The following is a 20,004-nucleotide window of genomic DNA, read 5'->3' as shown; positions in this document are numbered from 1 at the left end:
AACCTGTTGTTGGAAATTAGTGTCCATGTTTGATTTCTACAAAAGCACAAACTGTCTTCAGCAAATACAGGTATAATCTTTTTTGTATTGTTAAAATGTCAGTTATGACTCCTGGTTTTTATGCCCTGCAGCGTTTTGTTTCTGCTGCCGAGCCTCTAATTTGCCTATTTTGCCATAGAATACATGTAGTTGTGTAAACACATCTGCCTAAGACCCAAATATCGATATTTGATCCGAGTAAGAGAGGGAGTTTCTGTACATTATGGTAAACATGCTGTGCTTCGATACGGCCACTTAGAGTTGTTGTCTGGTTTCCATTTTCTCGCCTGAAACCTGAGTTACGTGAGGCTAAACCGTATATTTCACATTATGTAGTGGGGAATAGTTTTCTGGAGGAATGTAGAAGTCACTTGCATGCTATTTGTTTTCTTTTTTTTTTCTTTGCATAACAGAATTACAGTGCTGTGTTTTCACAATGAGTGCTGGTTTGGAACGGCACCAGATTTCATGCCCGAGTGTTTCCAATAATATTTATACATGCTGACAAATCATATTTTCTGAGTGGTTTCTGGAAAGAAAATAGAAATGGTGCAAAGAGGCAGTGACATATGTTGGTATCCAAAGTAGTGTGAATATGAATCGTGAATTTACTTTCTTACAGTAAATGCAGTTAATGAAGGGCAATGAAATGATCCCATTATTCTCTTCACCTCACTCTACAGAGGTCAACCTAGATTTGCCACCGGTTTGCAGAAACATGCTTGATTAAAAAAAAAATATATGCTCACTTCCGAGCACTTTATGTGTCAGTAGTGCTTCTTTTCAAATAGCGCCACTTTCTCTTCTAACTATGAAGGTTCTTCAGTATTACTGATACAAATCTTTTGCAAACCCTGAGCAAAAGCTAGCTGAGGGGTTGAAAAGAAGACTGATACCACTCTCTCATGTCTGTACACAAAATTAAAGCTTGAGCCAGGAGTAGCTAGCTTAGCTAGCTTAGCTCTGTTCAAAGATTTTCCTAAAAATCAGTCTACCGGCACTTCTGAAGTTCACAAATTAACACTTTATGTCCAAGCAGCAAACTCTGGGTTTCGAAAAGTAAAGCCGATGCAGAAGTGCCTTTAACCTGCATTCTTTCTAATGGCCAGCAGGAGGCGAATCCATTGGTTGCAGAGCCTTTGGACAGAGGCAGGCTAGCTGTTTCCTTTATGCTATGCTAAGCTAAGTTATTTGCCTCTCTCTCACTGTATGAGAGTCGGGAGCGCTCCATTTAGTGCATTTGGCCTCTAAAAGCAGCTGCCAGGAGTGACTTGACTGGCAGTCATTTTTTAGTTGTGTGATTTTAAAAATACACAGTGTTTACGTGTTCTGTGTTGCTTGTTTGTGAGAAAAGGCCTGACGGGGACCAAAATCATACTGTAATTGTTAAAGGGAGATCTGTTTGTATTGCGGTTGTCATAACACCAAATAAAACGCCACAGGGAGAAAATAATTAAGCAGTGGTAATAATAGAGATTTTTTTTAAATAATGAGACCATATGCTTTAGTGTTTTATGTCAAGTATTGCATTTCTGTGAACGCAATCGCTTAACACAACATCAGTGTGCAGAATATCACATGAACCACACACCAAATGATAATCATGTTTTCAGTTCATTACAATATGAGATAATGTGAGTTCAGGAACAGTTGCATAAAGTTTGCTGGTGGGTGTTCATGTCACCATTTCCTATATGATTTCAACATGCATGAGGCAGGAAACTTACCCTTACTCTTTACCACTTCCTCCTTGGGCAAACCATTTGTGTAAATGGGTGGAGGAGTGGGCCCACATGCTACGACAGTTAGAAAGACCCACACAAACACATGTCACATATAAATTGTTTCCTAACACTCATAGTAATGGCGTCATTAAGGAAAATACTTTGTGCAAAACCATCACACCCAATGTTTTTATCAAATGCATCTAAGGAATCAGAAGGTCCATAGTTTCTCGTAAGCTTCAAACTGTACATGCAAACCGTGTGTTCTGGATCAATGCTGATCCATTTGACATTCAAATCAGAAACGTCATGTCACAGTACTTGTTTCCTCCACAGTGTGAGTAAGGGTTTGCCTCATGTGTCTTATGCCGTTTTTTATTAACTCTGCAAATGTTTTCTTTTTCCTTGACAGATCTTAACATTTACTAAACAGATTCCAAACTGTGCAGTGAGTCATACTTTGTTAGAGATAATATTTTCATATCCAATGTACCATAACAGCAGAAAGAAACTGGAGATTTGGTTCTGTAAACAATTCTTTGAGGGAGAGAAAATCTCATTGGTCGAGTTAAACAAATGAGATTAAGGGGTGGGCAGCGCTTAGAAAACATTTTTTTTCTAGGTTAGTGGCTAAGACTAAAAGGGAAGTCTAAAATAATTGGTTGTGTGTGAAGCCAGAAGTGTGCAGTCATAGCCCATACATTTATTTTACCATAACTTTAACCACACCAAGCCTTTACCCAACCCAGCCATTTCAAATATAAACCAGAGCACAACCATATTCAACATCATATTCAAATAAAAGCATTTAATCATTGTGCAGATTAAGCACAGTCCTTCACAGTACTACAGAAACCACACTACATCATCTGGGTCAGCTGGTGGGCCTTCCTGCTCTTACATTTTCAAGATAGCCTAGCTCATAGCTAAACTGTACCAAAATAATAAATGATTAGTCTTGAGTGAACAACAAACAAAAAGCTTTTTTTTAGTTTCAAACTTTATACAAAATATGTGAATGTGAACTAAGTAGTATCCCCATCTTTGTGTGCCATCATATGTAAAATACTATTAGATTTTGACATAACAAGACTACACTGAGTCTACAGCCATGTTAGCAGCTTTGGGTGGATGTGCACAGCGGTGCTGTGATCTAAATGCTAACATATTCATAATAACAATGTTAACATGCTGATGTTTAGCAAGTAGTGTTCACCATGGTCACCTTAGTTTAGCATGCTAACATTTGGTAATTAGCATAAAACACAAAGTGCAGCTGTGACTTGTCATTACTGTTGCAAGTATTTGGTCATTAACCAAAGTAATTGGAGACATGTAAATTTTGACCTGATTATGGCGCAAGAGAAAAGGTCAGAGGATCGTAGTCATAAGGAAACATCACCTGAAAACAATGTCTGTACAAAATATTGTGCCAATCCAGCAGTATTTTGCTGGCAAATAGTTGACTTAGGAAAGTAAGGAGATCACCAAAGTCAGTAGGATTTTAAATGGTAATGCAAAGTTTCATGGCGATCCATCCAATAGTTGTTATGATATTTCAGTGCGGACCAAAATGTTGGACTGACGTACTGACTGATCATTTATAGCCACAGAACCATAGACAGAAGGTGGAACAAGGGAGCTGTCTTTTAAACACTGGTGAGGGTGGCTTATTGGTTATGAGGCTCCTCCAATAACTCAGAATTGGCTAGCTTTGGTTTATGTCATGGGACTTACGTCGCGTGACTTACGTAACATTGTTAAGGTCCGGTACTCCTGTAGCTCAGCAGTTACAGCAGCCATACTTTCCGTTGAAATGTCCTAAATCAGAATATTGTACCCTTACTTGCTCATTCACTGTTGCGCATGCAGGACCATCAACGTGCAGGGGAACTGTACAGCAGTTCTGGAGTTAGTGAAGTGAAAACCTCAGCATCACTGTACTGTGACTGAATGAACTCCCACTGACATCTTCCCACTACTGGTCCTGTTCCAGTGTGAGAAAACAGGGACTTTGTTTTGACTGCACATTCTAGCCCATCATAACATTTACTCTGAGAAATGGGGATTCAAATGATACATGTGTGAGAGACAGCATACTGTACATAATTACACATGGAAATCTCAAGTGAATCTTCAGGAGTTGTTTTCAGGGAAAACACAGCTACCCCAGTCATTCCACAGGCTTTTTTGCTACTTTGGACTGAAACTATGAAGCTTGATGATGCCGACATTTCGCGTCATGCATCTGCAACTGGGTTAAACGACATAAATCTGCAGCAGTCAGGCGTGTGACTCTTGAGACTAGATCAGCAATTTATAGCTAACCACAGTAGCAAGCATACTTTATACTGTTAGTGGTTTCTTGGTCATTACTTTGTCAGCATACATACAGTTTGAAATTAATTGTTTTTGTCACTAACGTTGAACATCGTAAATGTGTAATATGAGTGCATGATTCAACACATAATGGTCTTTAATGACATTATAGGGTTGTGGTTACTGATAGTAGAAGTGAGCTGCAGGATGGATTTAAAATAAACTGGAACTTGTGCAAGACTTGTTTAATTCAGTGTTAGTGTAGCATTCAAAAGCAGCATGGTTAGAAGACAACTTGAAGCAATATCACATTCTCTAGTTCACCACAACAAGTTCTGGCAAAACACGAATGCCTAGAAGGTGTGCATGCATACTTTTCTTCCACCAGTCTAGGTTGGAGATGTTTTGCAAGATATCATGGCCTCAGGGCACAAATGTCAGAGCAACGTAGCAGTACTGTGTCTTACCACTGGCTGTATAACATACATGTGTATTTAACATTTGTTTCACCATGCAGATGGCTTTTAATTCCACATATTCCTCCACTGTCATGACAACCATATCCAATCAATGCTGCGCCCTTTTTTCTTTGAGTGTTTTTCTGTGTCTGACACTTCTGTTGTTCCTTTAAACAGATGGAAGACATTGACGCCATGTTCAGTGACCTGCTGGGGGAGATGGACCTCCTCACTCAGGTGAGCTAAGGCAGCTAGAAGACATAAACAACTATGACAACTATAACTATAATAACTATGAATAGTCTTACAGTTTATTTCACTTCACTGCACATGTTTAGACTTTTACTTCTTCTTATTTATTTATTTGTTAGATATTTCATAACTGCTGACCTGTCCAGGGTGTACCCCACCCTTCGCTTAATGTAACTGGGGGTCACATAATTCTCCCACCTTATACCTTAAATACACATTTCTTCTTTAGAGACAGATGACAAACTCACTTAAACCCACCATCAATCACAGAGACACCCTAGACAGGCAAGTAGGACAGACACAGCGGGGGGAAACACTTTTTGTGGTCATCTAACAACCATAAATTACACTCCCTTTTGGAGGGGAGGTCAAATGGCAACTCCTAAGCCAGCTAGAGATTACACAACTTTTTCCTTAGTGAAAGGCCCTGCTGATCACTTTGATGTTGCTTTACAGCCCACCACTCATTTTAAATCACTTCCATTTTGCCACAGAGGCTTAGTATTACACATTGATGTGATACCTAAAACATATGGTAATGATACACGTGTAAACATTCTTTCTTACATAATGTTTGGGGACAGTTAATGTTTCAGCGCACTCAGTGTGTGTTGTGGATTAACTCGCTGAGCCTCTGGGGGTCTTGTGGCTGTACAGATATTGTACTCATGCTCCTTGTTTGTTCTTCCCTGCAGAGTCTCGATCAGGAAACTGTACCTCCTGCATCTCTCCCCAGCACCCACAAGGAAGTCAACTTCTCCATTGGCTTCACTGACCTGAATGGTGAAATAACATTTTGTCTGTCATGCTTGTGTGTAGAACTACTGCACCAGGACTTGCTACAACACTGCAGTTGCACAAGTGCAGGATTTATCACACCTTTAATCAATTATCTGGAAAATAGCTTGTATAATCAGTAGTGACGTAAAGAGGTAGAAAAACAGCACTCAGTTGCTCTGCTGTATATCTGGCTACTGTTCAAGAGGTGATTTCAGACGAAGATTGAGGTCACTGTACGGGCTAATTACTCCTGCTCTGGGTTGTAAAACAAGCAGGTTAATGTTGAAGCAAGGTTACAGCATCTGTTGTTATTAGCACTCTACTTTAAGTGTCCTTTTCTCTGTCTTTTTAGCTTGTATGTCATTTAAGTACTCCAGTCTTGTCAGATCAGGTCCACAAATTAACTTACAATTGATCACAGAACAAACAGTGGTGTTTTCTAACAAGACTAAAATTCTACAAGCTAGTAACTTTCAGTGGTGAGTTAAATACTAATATAAGCTTATTTTTGTTGTTGGTCATCGGTGCTTATTTATACTTTATTTATACTCGTCCCTCCTTTGTTCTCCTGGTTCGTAGCTGTTATGTCTATTTCTGTGTAAGCACACTGAGAACAATATAAAAAACTGATTAAAAGTACTTGTATGTGAACTTCTGACAGTGGTTCTCAAACATTTTCTCATCATTCTTTCCCAATAATGCTGATTCTGATTCTAAAATTATTGGAAAATTGATATTTTGACTGGAGGATGGCACTAGACTAGATGAAAGGTTAAAGGCATCACCAAAGTTATGATTCATCCTGAGGGTTAAATGAATGTCTGTGCCAAATGTCCTGACTATCCATCCAATAGCTGTTGTGACATTTCACAAATATCAACCTCACAGTGGCTCTAGAGGAAAAGTCAGGGGCTCACCAAAGTCAGTAGAATTCATCACCCAGGGACCACAAACGTCTGTACAAAATGTCACGGCAATCCATTCATAACTTTAAAAATAAATAAAGTTTATTGTAAATGTTGCTATTACAGTCTAGACCACCAGTCTAGTGGTTGACCAACAATGGCCACCAACATGGTTGCTTTTAGAGCCATGCTGCTAGTGTGTATACAAATGCAACCTTTATAAAGACATAAGCAAAACAAAAAGGTTAATGAATCATCTAATTCTTCAGGCCAGCCTGCGCTACCAGCCTTTATCCATTATGGAAGACAAAGGACGATGCATGAGGAATAAAATGAAACAAAATTCTTACATTAAGTTGTTAATGCCTTGTTTAATGAAAACACAAATAAGTTATTGCCAAATAAACTGGTTTTCTTCACCAGAGTCCCTCCATGAACTGGAAGACAATGACTTGGATGCACTCATGTCTGATTTGATGGCTGACCTCAATGCGACGGAAGTGAAACTTGCAGCAGAGATAAAAGGTCTAAAGGTGCCATCACCGCCCTCGCCAGACCTGCCGCCACCACCTATGGGCCTGAGCACTTACCCTGCCTCGTCCCTCGCTTCCCCAACACCCCCCACGAGCAGAACAAGCAGCACTGTTAGCACCCCGGCCTCCTCCGCCAGCTCCCCTTTACCACCTCCGCCTTCTCAGTCTACAAAGCCTTCAAAGGTGAGTCAGCCAATGTACAGTTTATAAGATAAGAGTAGCATCTCTGCAAGTACCTCTCTACTGGGAACTGGTCCAAAATGCAAGAAGTAAGAGTTTTAAACAAGGCTTGTCAGAGTAATAGAGAGTTGGTTTTGGTTGGTATGGTTTCACAGAACATGACACTTTGATTTCTGTGTATTGTGAGGTTCTTAAAATGCAAAGAGAGACAATAATGTCAACATCTTCATTTTATTGGTGCCATGACTTGGTTGAACATGAGAAAGCACTTCCTGAGCCATGCGTGATAAGACAGTAGTATTACCACAAACACATCAGCAGTTCCCAGAATATACATTTCTGGTAAGTTGTTTTTGTCTTTGTGGAACTGGGAAGAGCGGGTTCTCTCTTATGATAGTTGGACAGTGAGATCATGGCAAAGTTGTTTCTGGACGGAGGCATCTGTTACAGTTACGGAGACTCGTGAGGCGGAACAGCCGAGAGTCTGTCTGGAACAGATCAAACACATACAGGAAAGACGTACAGGAAAGAGTAACAGGATCAATACCAAAGGTTGGAAAAGGGGAGGTAAGATGTAGCAGTGGCAGTGGGGGGCAAAGCCAGACGGGAGCTTATTGCTTTAGCAGGACTTGTTACCTCATCCTTCTGAGGTAAAAACACCAGCTGTGCTGAGGCAGAGAATGTGTCATTGTTAGGTAGAGGTGTAAAATTTTATTAAAACTGCACCTGTAGGCAGGATTTTAATGTAAAAACACACCCGATTTATAAGCCAAAGGAAAAAGTATCATAATCCTGCAAACTGAGATCTGGTAGATTAGATGTAATGTCCAAAATTAAATTCTTGAATGAACACAGTTATCAAATTATCTCATTTACCTTGAGCACAATCTTTAAGCAAAATCTCAACATTTTTGGAAACATGGTAGTTTGCTTTTTTGCTGAGTGTTAGATGAGCAGCAAATTAGATTAGCTCAGCATAAAAGGCTGGAAACAGGAAGAAACAGCTATCCTGACCCTGCCTACCAGCACCTCCTCACTACTAAAGTGTTTTATCTTGTTCATTTAATCCTTACACAAATTAAAGTGTAAAATTAAAAGTGGTTGTGGTTTTTCTTCACTTCACTGTGACAACTAGACTCAAGAAAGTTGTTTAGCACTCATAGTTTCCCCCTGTTCAGTCTTTATGGTAAGCTAAGTGGCTGTTGGCTGTTCACATTCAACATACAAATGTGACGAGAGAGGTCTCAGAATTGTCTTCAGCACAAATGTAGTACATAATTATATATGGCACGATCATATAATCTATTCTTTACTATAATAAAACTGTCTCATTTCATGTTATTTTTTGTCCTATTTAGGAGGAAATTGAGGCGCAGATGAAAACAGACAAAATCAAGCTTGCTCTTGAGAAGCTCAAAGAAGCAAAAGTGAAAAAGGTAAGACGAGCAACCACTAAAGTGTACTCCTCTGATCCTCCATCCACTGGCAACAGTAAACTTTAAAGACATAGTGAATTACGGCTACAAGGACATCACTATAGAAGCCGTAATGTTCAAAGACACTATGGCTCTTTTCTTTTCTCTTGGAAGAAGCATCAATCACAGTAATGGATGTCCACTTTCATCCAGCCAACATCCTGCAGGACAGCACGGTTTCCTCTTTGGGTGATATGTGGACACTTTCTCATCTTCAAAGAAGTCAACAAAAGCACAGACGGACGTGGTCTTGCATGCACAGCTTCACATCAGGACCTGCAATTTTACACAAAAGCAAACTATATTTTTGTGCCATTTGCACGCTGTATTTCATTTTAGCGATGTGACTGATGATGTGATTGACAAGTTGTGCAACTAATGGCTTGACTGAGGCGTACATGGCATGACTGCATTAATAGACTGTTAAGATAGTAATTGTACATTTTAAGAAGTTGTCTAAAATCTAAAGGGAACCACCAAAAACAGCTTTTCCAAATTGCCATGTGTGTGCAGATATGAGGAAACACAGACCACCAGCCACTTTCACAGAAACATCTGTTGCAGGGTTGTTAGAAGCAGACAAGCAAGGTGCACTCTGAGTGGTTTCAGCCGAACCGCCTGCGGTTGAGGCCATCAAGTTTCAGATAAACCTACTGATTCCAGAGCATGCTTTTGACATGCATCACATATTTTGAAAATACTTTCCTTGCATGAGGAAATACTGTCCAGTGACATTTCATTCAACTACATGCCCATATCGTCTTCCAAAGAAGGTCGAGACCGAGCAACATGTGATCTAAATCCTCTTGCGATAACATCTCTGAAAAACCACATTTTTATGACACAAGGCATGCGACTGGCCGACCTTGGTTCTGTGAAACTCCTCAGCTTCCCAAAAGCTGGATTTGTTTCAGATGAGAGGAAATGTGAAGCCATATGAGCCTGTGAGGAAAGCACTGCTCCGCTCCAGAGCAAAATTAAACTCAGCCAACAACAACAAAAGGAGGTGCTAACACTGCAAAAAGAGACAAATACAATAGAGAAGAAGTGACTAAAATGCTAAAGACGTTCAACAGAATGGAGAGAGAGAAGTGCTGATGCTCCAGCTCTCCTAGTAAAACTAACATTAGGAAACAGAAACATCAATTTACTGTACATACCCTGTAATTATACTGGCAAATAAACAAGCTGCATGTGCTTCAAGGCTTGATTTGACTTCAGAGACACCTGCTACTGTCCACAACATGTTTTTAACTTCAATCTGTCACACAGATGACACAGGAATCCTCATGCTACAACAAAACAGCTAGCCTGGCTCTGTCCAAATAAAAGTTAAAACATACCAGTACCTCTAAGACTCCCTTATTAAAATATTATATCTCATTTGTTTAATTGGTACAAAAACTAAAAAATGACAAGTTGGTTTCACATTGGTGAGCTAAGTTAACCGGTTGCTAGCTTTAGCTTTATGTTTATGTACAGACATGGGAGCGATATCGATCTTCTCATCAACTGTCAGCAAAAAAAATTTGTAAGTTTGATAAAATACAGCAAAGTAAAATAAAGTATTTTTTTCCCCTAACAGTTGGTGGTGAAGGTGATGTTGAATGACGGCAGCTCCAAGACTCTGATGGTCGATGAGAGGCAGACTGTCAGGGAAGTGCTGGACAACATGTTTGAGAAGACTCACTGTGATGGCAATGTGGACTGGAGCCTATGCGAGACCAACCCAGACCTGCAGCTTGGTGAGTTACTGCAATATAGCATCTAAAATACTATACCATGTGGTTGACGCTACACGGTGCTGTGACTGCATCTAAGTAGTACCTTTCATGCAGGTTAGTGCAATTCAAACATTGCATTACATATTACTAACAAACTGATAATAAGCCTAAGGAATATCTATAAGAAATATTTACAGTAAAACGATTTGAACCTATTACACAAAAATGAGAAATGATTAAGGTGAATGATAACTAGGACCAATAGAAGAGATGAAAAACAATTAAATTAAAATATATATGACGACAAAAGACAACACATCCATTTTAAAACAAGATTGTAGTTAAACAAAAAATGACAGGAAAGACTTTAATTAAAATGTGTTCCCTTGTTCCGGTCCTAGTCAGCACTTTGGCAGAAAACTATATCTGATTTTATTTGCTGATTTATTTTTTGGGGGGGGGAGACCAGAAAGGAGATAATTGCAATAGTCTAGTCTGCTGGATCTAAAAGTGTGTGTTATTCCCTCAGTATTGCTCAGAGTGGTATGTTGTCACACTTTAGTTATGTTTTTGAGATGATAAAAAGCTGATTTAATGACATTCTGCACATCAGAAGTTCAAGGTAAAGATGAGTTTTCTTGCCTGTTGGCCTGTAAGTCCAAGATAATTCAGTTGTGTGGCTAGTTTCTCTCTCTGAGTGGTATCCTGGTTGAGCTGTAAAAAAAAAAAATTGTGACTAATATCAAATATGTATCTGCAAACAGCATCAACAAGTTCAGAAGACACAGCCACATAAAGCTGTGTGTTATCAGCATAGTTTTGAGATATGCGGTGTCCTCAACACGTATAGATATATATGTCAGTGTTTGAGAACATTGTGACTTATGGGAAATGAAACCCTAACCCTGGCAGCGCTGGCAACAATTACCATTGCCATTATGTGTTCTCAATAGTTGATATAGTGCCATAGTGGTTCAATCTGTGGTCACTTCATCAGAGACGTTGCTGTTTTAAACACCTTGTGACAAGTTAAGTATTTTCAAGGGGGAATAAAAAATCCTTTGGCGCACATTTCCAGCAGCAGTTTGGAATAAATCAAAGAACTTGGTGGCTAGAATAAGCAAACTACTGGTGATACTGCTTTGGTTAATTTAGTGCACAAACAGCGCAGCAGTAGGTGTGAGCTGGGCAGCAAATATATCAACAGAAGCAGAAAAAACACAGCAGAGGTAATGTAGACTACAACTTTAACATAATACGCCATCAGTGTGTTTTTATATGAATTGTCACCTAAACACACACACACAATGTGCAGCGTGGGATATTTCATTCAGGTCCAGATAATGGAGAGTGTTTTTTTTGGCAGCCACACTGCAGCGAGCTCACAATGATCCATCCATCTCTTTCTCCCTCCTCCTTTTTTCCTGTGCTCCCTCTACCCCTCTCTGCCTTACATACACATACAGTGTAGACAGGTGGGTTTAATTTGCTGTAACGGACGCTGTCAGTCATCCTCCCTGTCATTCGGAAATAGAAGCCTTATGATCTCAATCCTCCGTCTGAGCCGTCTGCTCTATATTTACTTCAGCTGCTGGACTTCACCGATTACACATTCTCCGGCCGCTCGTTACCACCTGTTTTCTCTGTTATAACAACTTCATCAGATTGTAACAGAGATAATTCATACTGTTAAAGAAGCAGTCTTATATATCATGAACAGGGAGTCATTTTGCTCTGTCCTGAAACTGTTTTAATGAGAAAATGGTGGTAAAGTCATTAACCTCTGTGAGAAGTCAATATTATTTTGCTTGAAAATTGTGTTAAAGTAATTTCATATGCAGGTAATTTTAGCCATGAAACACTAAATTAAAGGATAAAACTGGAATTATTCCATATTTTTCCTATTTTAAATAAATTTCATTAGAAGACCAAAACCAAGAATGTGTTTGTCCATTTTGCAAGACCCGACCCTGTCTGTGACTCTAAGCCCAAGCTTATAAGTATTTCCAGCAGCAGTATGTGGGATTGACTCTCATAAAGTAATAATACAGTGATAAAGGAACATGTGAAATTATGAGTCTCATGTTAATAGTTTTTGGACAACAACAGAGGTCTACTGTCATAAGATGTAACATGTTAGTAAGATCACTTAATTGATAATGTCGGTCTTTTCACGGGATTTGTTGACAAAATAGGTGTCATTTACACGTGGGACACTGGGGACTTTCCCTTTTTGAAAGCATTTGTCAAACATGTTCTGAAAAATAGCTTGCAACAAGAATTGTTGACTAACAAATGAAAATGCTTTGTGTAAGGTTTATTTGCACAATGAGAAAACATGCAATGCGATGTAAATATAGTAGATACAAATGTGCATTGTCCAAAAAAGTAACTTAAGCTTATAAAAACAAGCTAATGATTACTGCATTATATTCCATTTATATTTTGAATCACCTGTCACCTGAATTTTGTGTTTCCCTTCATATAAATAAAGACATTTCCACCATAAATTGGTGCAGAAAATGTCTCCAGAATGCAAAAAATTAAGTGTTTAATGCTTACAGTCTTCTGGGTGATGACCCTAGGTCTCCTTTCTCATATATTTCAGCATTGAATATTTCTTCAAATAGTGTTAAATATCTCTTCTCGCCTTGTTCTTGTGAACCCATTATTGTGCCTTGTCACATCTCGTGAGCTAACACACCTCTTTTCTGAGCCTTTATTTCCCCACCACTTTTTAACACAAAGTCACACGCTTGGTTGACAATAAGAAAAAAAATTCACCTGACTCATCCTGAACTGTTTGCTGCGAATACTTCACAGAAAACATTTACAGTAAGTAGGTTTGGAATTGTAGCATTGCTGAGAAATGCCAACAACTTCTTCCAGTAACTCACAAGCAAAAACCCAAACTAAAAGCAGATTTTTCTAGAGCTGACTTTGTAATACTGTACATCACACAGGCTCTTAAACCCACTGCCTGTACAAAACAAATGAGGAAATGTGTGTTTCCCTTTGGCCAACACAGTTTATTTTTAACTGAATGATAGCCTTTGTTTAAATGTGCTGTCTGACGCAGCCATTTAAATCATGTCATCCCTGCAGCATTTCTTATGTTTAGATAATTTGACTCATAAGCTTAGGGATGGACGCCTTGGTCTTGTGTCATCTCTGACTAACTAGACAGCTTGACAATGGAAACTGAGTTAGTTCCTTTTCAAATGTCTGTGAACACCCACCCCACCCAGAACATGTTACTCACTAACTGCTATACATTTTTGCCAACCTTTTAATCTTTATCAAGAAAAAGTCAAGGCAAGTCATGCCCAGTAAACGCTCCACGAAGCTCAACAGCAACGCCATCTTCAAACAAATCCTCACTGTTAAATTGACCCATGTGCTCACCATGCACACCACCGAAACGCACCATGTGGTTAACGCAGTTCAAAGCGATTTTTACTCCTTATAACTCGCTCTAGCAACAAAGTCACACCATCCATTTAATTGTAATAGTCAAACTATGGACTGGAACCCTGGCAGCAATTTATTTAATGCCTACCTCTGCCTTTGCTGGTATCCTGTAATTGAGGACCATGGCTAAACTACAGCCAAATGCCCAGGACATGATGGAGATCTATGGCACTGAGTATGTGGGTGGGCAGCGGGGAGGAGGAGGTGGAAAGTGCCTTTAATGTGTTTTCGAGGTTTAGTGCCATTTAAAGCCATTCCAGCAAATGGGGAGGCTTGTATTTTATGGAGCCCTTCCTTAATTCATCCCACTTGAAATAGACAATCGTACAGCTGTGAAACTGACTTTGAACCGAGCTCAGCTGATTTAAAGATTTTGTGACAGAGTGTACTGTACATGTGATAGAGCATTTGTGTTGACATGTTTTATGGCACAAAGCTTAAAAAACAGAGGGGACATTCAGAAAATAAAGTGAGATTAAAGACTGCGTTTGATCTGGTTTAAATAATTATGTACTGTAGACTCAGTGTGAGAAAGTAAACTGCCATGAGTGTTTGAATGTGCTGAGAAATGATCTTTTATGGCTGATAGAGGAGATATTTGCCGTGTTTACTGCAGAGGTAGAAAGCGAGCAAGTACATTTACTGTAGTGTAGTACTGTACTTGATACTTTACATTGACTTTGTAAGACTTTTTGTAGGACCAATGTTATCATTATCATATCACACTTATTTGATTGTTTTTTTAATGGTCACATTATACATTTTAAGGCACAGACCAAATACTTATTTGTGTCGTTTCAGGGATAAGGACTTGCTGACATTTCGAAGGATATTAATCTAGCGTTGACTCCACAGACAGCCACTAGTTCCTTTGCAGATAGACATTTTGCATGATGTGTCAAATCCGCTCAAAACTATATATAAACTGATATATGCAAAACTTGTGCTGTTAGAGTAATTTGAAAGATGCTATTATCACATACAAATTTAATCTGAATACTATATCTGCAGACATCTAAATTAGCTTTTCTTTTGTCAGAACGGACGTTTGAAGACCACGAGAACCTTGTGGAGCCTCTCTTAGCTTGGATGAGGGACAGCGAGAACAAAATCCTCTTTCAAGAGCGGGGGGATAAAAACGAGGTTTTCAAAAACCCACAGGTTGGTCCCCTCATTGTATGCACCTTTTATATATCTCTCTGAACATTATACTGAGTGAATATGTCCAACAATGGGTAGTTCCTTATTCTTGGCCTTGGTTTGTGCAAATTCCACTAGTATCCACATTGTTTCAGCTCAGCGCCATCTGGCAATTTTCACTGTTGAATTGCTGTGTGAATTATGATATGTCTTTTCTCGATGTAGGATGACCTTTTACATTTATGTCCACACTGTAATATATCAGACAAAACAGCTTCAGGCAGTAGACATCAAGATCTTGGCATGTTTATTGATATAATGGAAACCCTTTATAATCTCAGTTTTTAATGGATTTGGTCTGTTGGCAGTGAGAAAACAGCCCATTTGGAAAAAACGACGAAATATTCTCGTTTTTAAAGTACTCCATCATGTCTTCCACGTCCCCCAGCAAAAGACAGATCTGTTTTAATACAGTACGTCCTGATCAATTCACAGTTTTAACTTTTGACAAGAGCTACAAAAATAGAATTCCCCTTCGGACTTTCTCTCACCGCAGTGAAAAAAAAACATAGGCCCAGACTATGATATGAAATCACACTAGCCCAGTCACAAAGGGACAATGAGCAGAATGCGAGGGTTTTTGAAAGCGGATTATGATGAAATGTTTTTAATTTTTTTCTGCTGAGCATGCCTATGTTTTTTCTGATATTTAATGTGTGTAAATTTGACTTTTCTAGACAAATATAGGGTTAGAAGGATTGTAATAGGATGTATTGTTGGATCTCTATAACAATCTAGACCATATCTATATGAAAAGTTCAATGAGAAAACTTTATATATACTGTTATAAATTGGCGCTATATAAATCAAATTTGTTCAAATTCTTAATCTGTAGTTATTAAATCATTGAGGCAGCATTCAGGTCAAATCACTCACAAAATGAGGATAATCATACATTTCTGAGGACACAGACATTTTAATTATAGGACTAAGAGTCTACAGCCATGCTAGCAGCTCTGTGACTGTACCCATGGGGCACAGCAGCGCCTTCAGCTAAATGCTAAAGTGAGCATGCTAACATGTTCAAAATGATGTCAATGTAACATCTTTGTGTTGAGCAGGTACAATGTTTACCATGTCCACATCTTACTTTGGTGTGCTAGCATGTTACTACTACTTAGCATTAAACTAAACAAATCTCATAGTAGATGTTTCACTTGAAATGTCAACCTCATTTGTGGAAAATATCAGATCACCAAAGCCAGTAGGATTCATCCTCTGGGGAACATGAATGTGTGTACAGCATTTCATGGCAACCGAGGTATTTCAGTCTGGACCAAAGCGGTGGGCTGGCTGACCGACCTACAGTCGGACATTGTCATGCCTAGAGCTACAACGCTAGCATGGGTAGAAATTGCCAATATAGTGGCAAATTGTCTTAATCGGACTTGCTGTATTCATTAATGAACTTTATATTTTATACCTGCAGAACTTTTATCTATGGAAGAAAGACAAGAAAGCTCTCAAAGACATAAAAGACAAAGACAAGCAAATATTAATACAGGTAAAAAAAGTTTTTTTTTAACTCCTGCACACAAACCATGACTGAAATAAGTTTTCTCAGTAGGAGCTCCTCTTAGTAACCCCTTTCATCCCTTCTGCGCCTGCAGGAGAACTTCTGCGGGACTTCCATCATTGTGCCTGATCTCGAAGCAGTGCTGTACCTCAAAGAAGACGGCAAGAAGTCCTGGAAACAGCGGCTCTTTCAGTTGAGGGCTTCTGGAATTTATTACGTGCCCAAAGGGAAGACCAAGGTCAGGGGTCAGAAGGGGACATCGTTTTGTGGCAAAGACCAGACAATAAACACACATTCAGATAACAGATAATACTCAGCTAACAGCTAATCCAGAACACATTCATTTGGGATCAAGCAAGTTGAACTGCAGTAGTGAAAGATAAAGTCAAGCAGATATAGATTCACTGGGACTACAAAGTGTGCAGTCTTTCTGCTTTTTGAACCACACTCTTGTTTAATGCAACGCTGACTATAACTACAGCTTTTGCTCCCTGCTGGATACCTACAGTATAGTCTCTTACTGTATATCAAAGATGTCTGTCGTAAACGGGAAAAAAGAAACAAGCCAACAAAGACACTACAGATCAACTTGTAATCTAATCCCTTGTTTCTTTTCAGTCGTCCCGTGACCTCGTCTGCTTTGTCCAGTTTGACAATGTAAATGTCTACTATGGCAAAGACTTTAAGAGCAAATACAAGGCCCCAACTGACTTCTGCTTTGTTCTGAAGGTAAGTTTGCTCTAAAGTGTTGTTGTCTCAATAAATATAATCATCTTGAAGGGTCCACACCCTTTCACTGTGGACCTGACAAAAAAGAGAAACTGCAACTTCCCCTAACAGTGATGCTAAAGAAGAACATTTCACAGTAACACTCCCACTGCATGTTTTAATAATATTTGGCGTTATGAGGCACATATCACATAGTATACTGCGTGGTGCATGGGTTGGCAATGCAGAATTTTTGCATGGTGGTTTCGAGTGTATGGTCAGCTAGACAGTGGCTGGCTTTACTGAAAATGTGAAATGCAATAAATAGTTTAATATGAAGAAGTGAAAAAAGACAGTTTTATCCAATTACACTGAAAGAAGTAGTGAGACACAAAACTAGATAACTTTTTAAGCAGTTCCTCATATTTCTTTCAAATAGATTACTGTAAAATCACCATGCATTTAATTAAGAGGACTTTCAAAGTGAGGATATTAGTAGTGAAGAGAGCTACCTACAGTACAATATAAGAATATAAGACCAAGAAATGCTGAGTGATGTGAAAAAAAGCAAGAATTAGATGGGTTGATGGTCAAACTTAAAGGGATGTGAAAGTCCACTTTCTTTCCTTTCCTCTATCGTGTCTGAGAAATACTAGAATCAGCAGATACCATTAGACTTGGATCAAAGCAAAAAGAGCTTAGAGAAGCAAAGAAACTCAATTACCTCCCAGTGAGAGACAGAGGCCTCAAGGTTTGAGACTATAGGGGGCACCTGGCCGAGGGAAATGGGAAATGATCTGTCAGAGTGGACATTTTGGAAGGCTAGCCAGGTGTCACATGGTCTTTGTCGTTGTTTAGGAATTACACAGTAAGCTGGGTTAGATGGTGATGAAGATTGTACAAAAATAACCGAAGCTTTTTTCAGCTAGTGTTTAGTAAGGGTGTGTTTTGACATGTTGGTTGGTTGTTGTTTACGGACTGCCAAACACTGCAGCGACTCAAAGACGAAAGCAAAACAGTTTGGCTATTATGTATAGAGAGGAAATGCCTGAGGTGATCACTAATACCATCCTCTTTATGTACAACTGCTATTACGGTGGAAAGTCAAGTTCCTATTCAGGGGGAAACAGTTGACTGTGGGATTAATGTTAGTGCAATGCAGTATGCATTGCACAGCAAATATTTTTGTGATCAGCAAGATCTTGTACACATACTTGCATAAATCCATCAATTAAGACTAAGTGAACATCAAACATCTCCTAGATTACACTGGATTACAGGATGCACACAGACAAAATGTAGTTTTCTGGTTTCTACTTTGTCAGTTTATGTTCAGAAGTGCTGACTGGACTATTCAAAACAACAGGAATAGAAAATATAACATCCATTTAACTGGTCTTGCCTGTTAACACTCACTCTGCCCCCTTGTGGGACACTTTTGCACATGTGCAAAAGGATGTGTAAACTGTCTCAAGTTTTTATTTATTTATTTTTATTTATTTATTTATTTATTTATTTAAACAGGAAAAGATTAAGAGCAATCGGGCCTGACTCAGTATAGAACTGATTTTCAGCAGGTTCCTGTTCTGCAGAACATGAATACCTCAAACACAACAAAACTCCAAGACCATACAATAACAAACACACAGCAACAAGCACACAAACTACGATGTGGAGGTCATAAAGCTATCTCAGTGTTCACAGATATACCTGTCCATCAGATGGCGAGCAAAAGTTTGTTTAAATGGTCTTATTGATGTTATAGATCTGATGTGCTGTGGAGTATCATTCCAGGCTCTAGTGAGCAAATTAAAGAAAGATTTCTGTCCATAGCAGTTTCTAAAAGCTGGTATAGGGAGAAGTCCATTTGCAACAGATCTCGTAGTGCGTTCGGGCCTTCAGCTGAGTTTTGGAGCTAGCGCAGACAATCCTGCAGTAGTGTGTCCATTTAAGATCTGATTAAAAAGGTTCAAACCATGGCTTATTCTATAGTTCTGAAATGTCAAGGCATTACTCAAAGATAGTGCAACACAGTGGTGAGTCCAGCCTGGAAGCCTGTTGTGAATCTTATAGGCTCTATTGTAGAGTCTCGCTAAAGGTTCAAGGATCCCATTTGTTGTGAGTGACCAAACAGGTAAACAATATGACAGAGTGGACAATATAATGGCATGAAGATATGTTTTAGAAACAGAATGCAGTAAAGTAATGTCACTTGATGTTGTAGGAAGTTGTAAGACCACCTAGTCACCTGATGTAAAACACAGAATAATCCAATCAATGAGTTAATTAAGGCTCTCAGTAAATGGATGTTGTCTTTCTCTGAATATACTAATGTACTAAAAAAGTAGTATTTGGCAAACAGCTACAAAGGAGGAGGCCACAGCGCCACATGACACCAGAGACTGCTGTTAATGTAATTTGGTCTGTCATTGATCAGCTTATTTAACATTTAGCATGAGCTATACTGAAGGCTGTGTAGGTGCAGAGTAGAAAAATGTCACTGTGAACTGCATGTTTACCTTCAAAGTTTTTATGATGTCTCAGTCTGTATAGCACATTTGAAATCTAGCAAAGTAATGTGTAATTAACTGAAAGTGACCACTCCTTTGCAATTCATGCAGTATGTCATCAGCTGCAGTTATGATAAGGTAACTAGTAACTGTAGTAGAATACATTTATTTATTTCCTTTTCTGTTACCCTCTGTTAATAACTCAGGTAC

General features: G+C 39.0%; 1 protein-coding gene and 1 long non-coding RNA gene across 3 annotated transcripts in view; one reads left to right on the top strand and one right to left on the bottom strand.

Moving 5' to 3' along the window:
- Positions 1–20,004, top strand: part of LOC123957351 (amyloid beta (A4) precursor protein-binding, family B, member 1 interacting protein) — a 28,179-nt gene that overhangs the window by 4,988 nt on the left and 3,187 nt on the right. For both annotated transcript variants that reach the window (XM_046030097.1, XM_046030184.1), the window contains exons 2-10: positions 4,718–4,777; positions 5,488–5,575; positions 6,901–7,193; positions 8,549–8,626; positions 10,251–10,410; positions 14,900–15,021; positions 16,490–16,564; positions 16,671–16,814; positions 17,195–17,305. In XM_046030097.1, the coding sequence (XP_045886053.1) occupies positions 4,718–4,777; positions 5,488–5,575; positions 6,901–7,193; positions 8,549–8,626; positions 10,251–10,410; positions 14,900–15,021; positions 16,490–16,564; positions 16,671–16,814; positions 17,195–17,305 (1,131 nt within the window). The remainder of the gene's footprint in view (positions 1–4,717; positions 4,778–5,487; positions 5,576–6,900; positions 7,194–8,548; positions 8,627–10,250; positions 10,411–14,899; positions 15,022–16,489; positions 16,565–16,670; positions 16,815–17,194; positions 17,306–20,004) is intronic.
- On the bottom strand, positions 7,408–10,404 carry LOC123957689. Its single transcript, XR_006821874.1, has 2 exons — positions 10,249–10,404; positions 7,408–7,678 (listed from the first exon to the last, which is right to left on the bottom strand). It is a non-coding gene; the product is annotated as an uncharacterized LOC123957689 (long non-coding RNA).

Source organism: Micropterus dolomieu, linkage group LG01 (genome assembly GCF_021292245.1).
Source record: "Micropterus dolomieu isolate WLL.071019.BEF.003 ecotype Adirondacks linkage group LG01, ASM2129224v1, whole genome shotgun sequence".
NCBI classification, from domain to species: Eukaryota; Metazoa; Chordata; class Actinopteri; order Centrarchiformes; family Centrarchidae; genus Micropterus; species Micropterus dolomieu.
The sequence above is the reverse complement of the archived record's forward strand: the minus strand, read 5'-3'. Positions and strand labels throughout refer to the sequence as shown.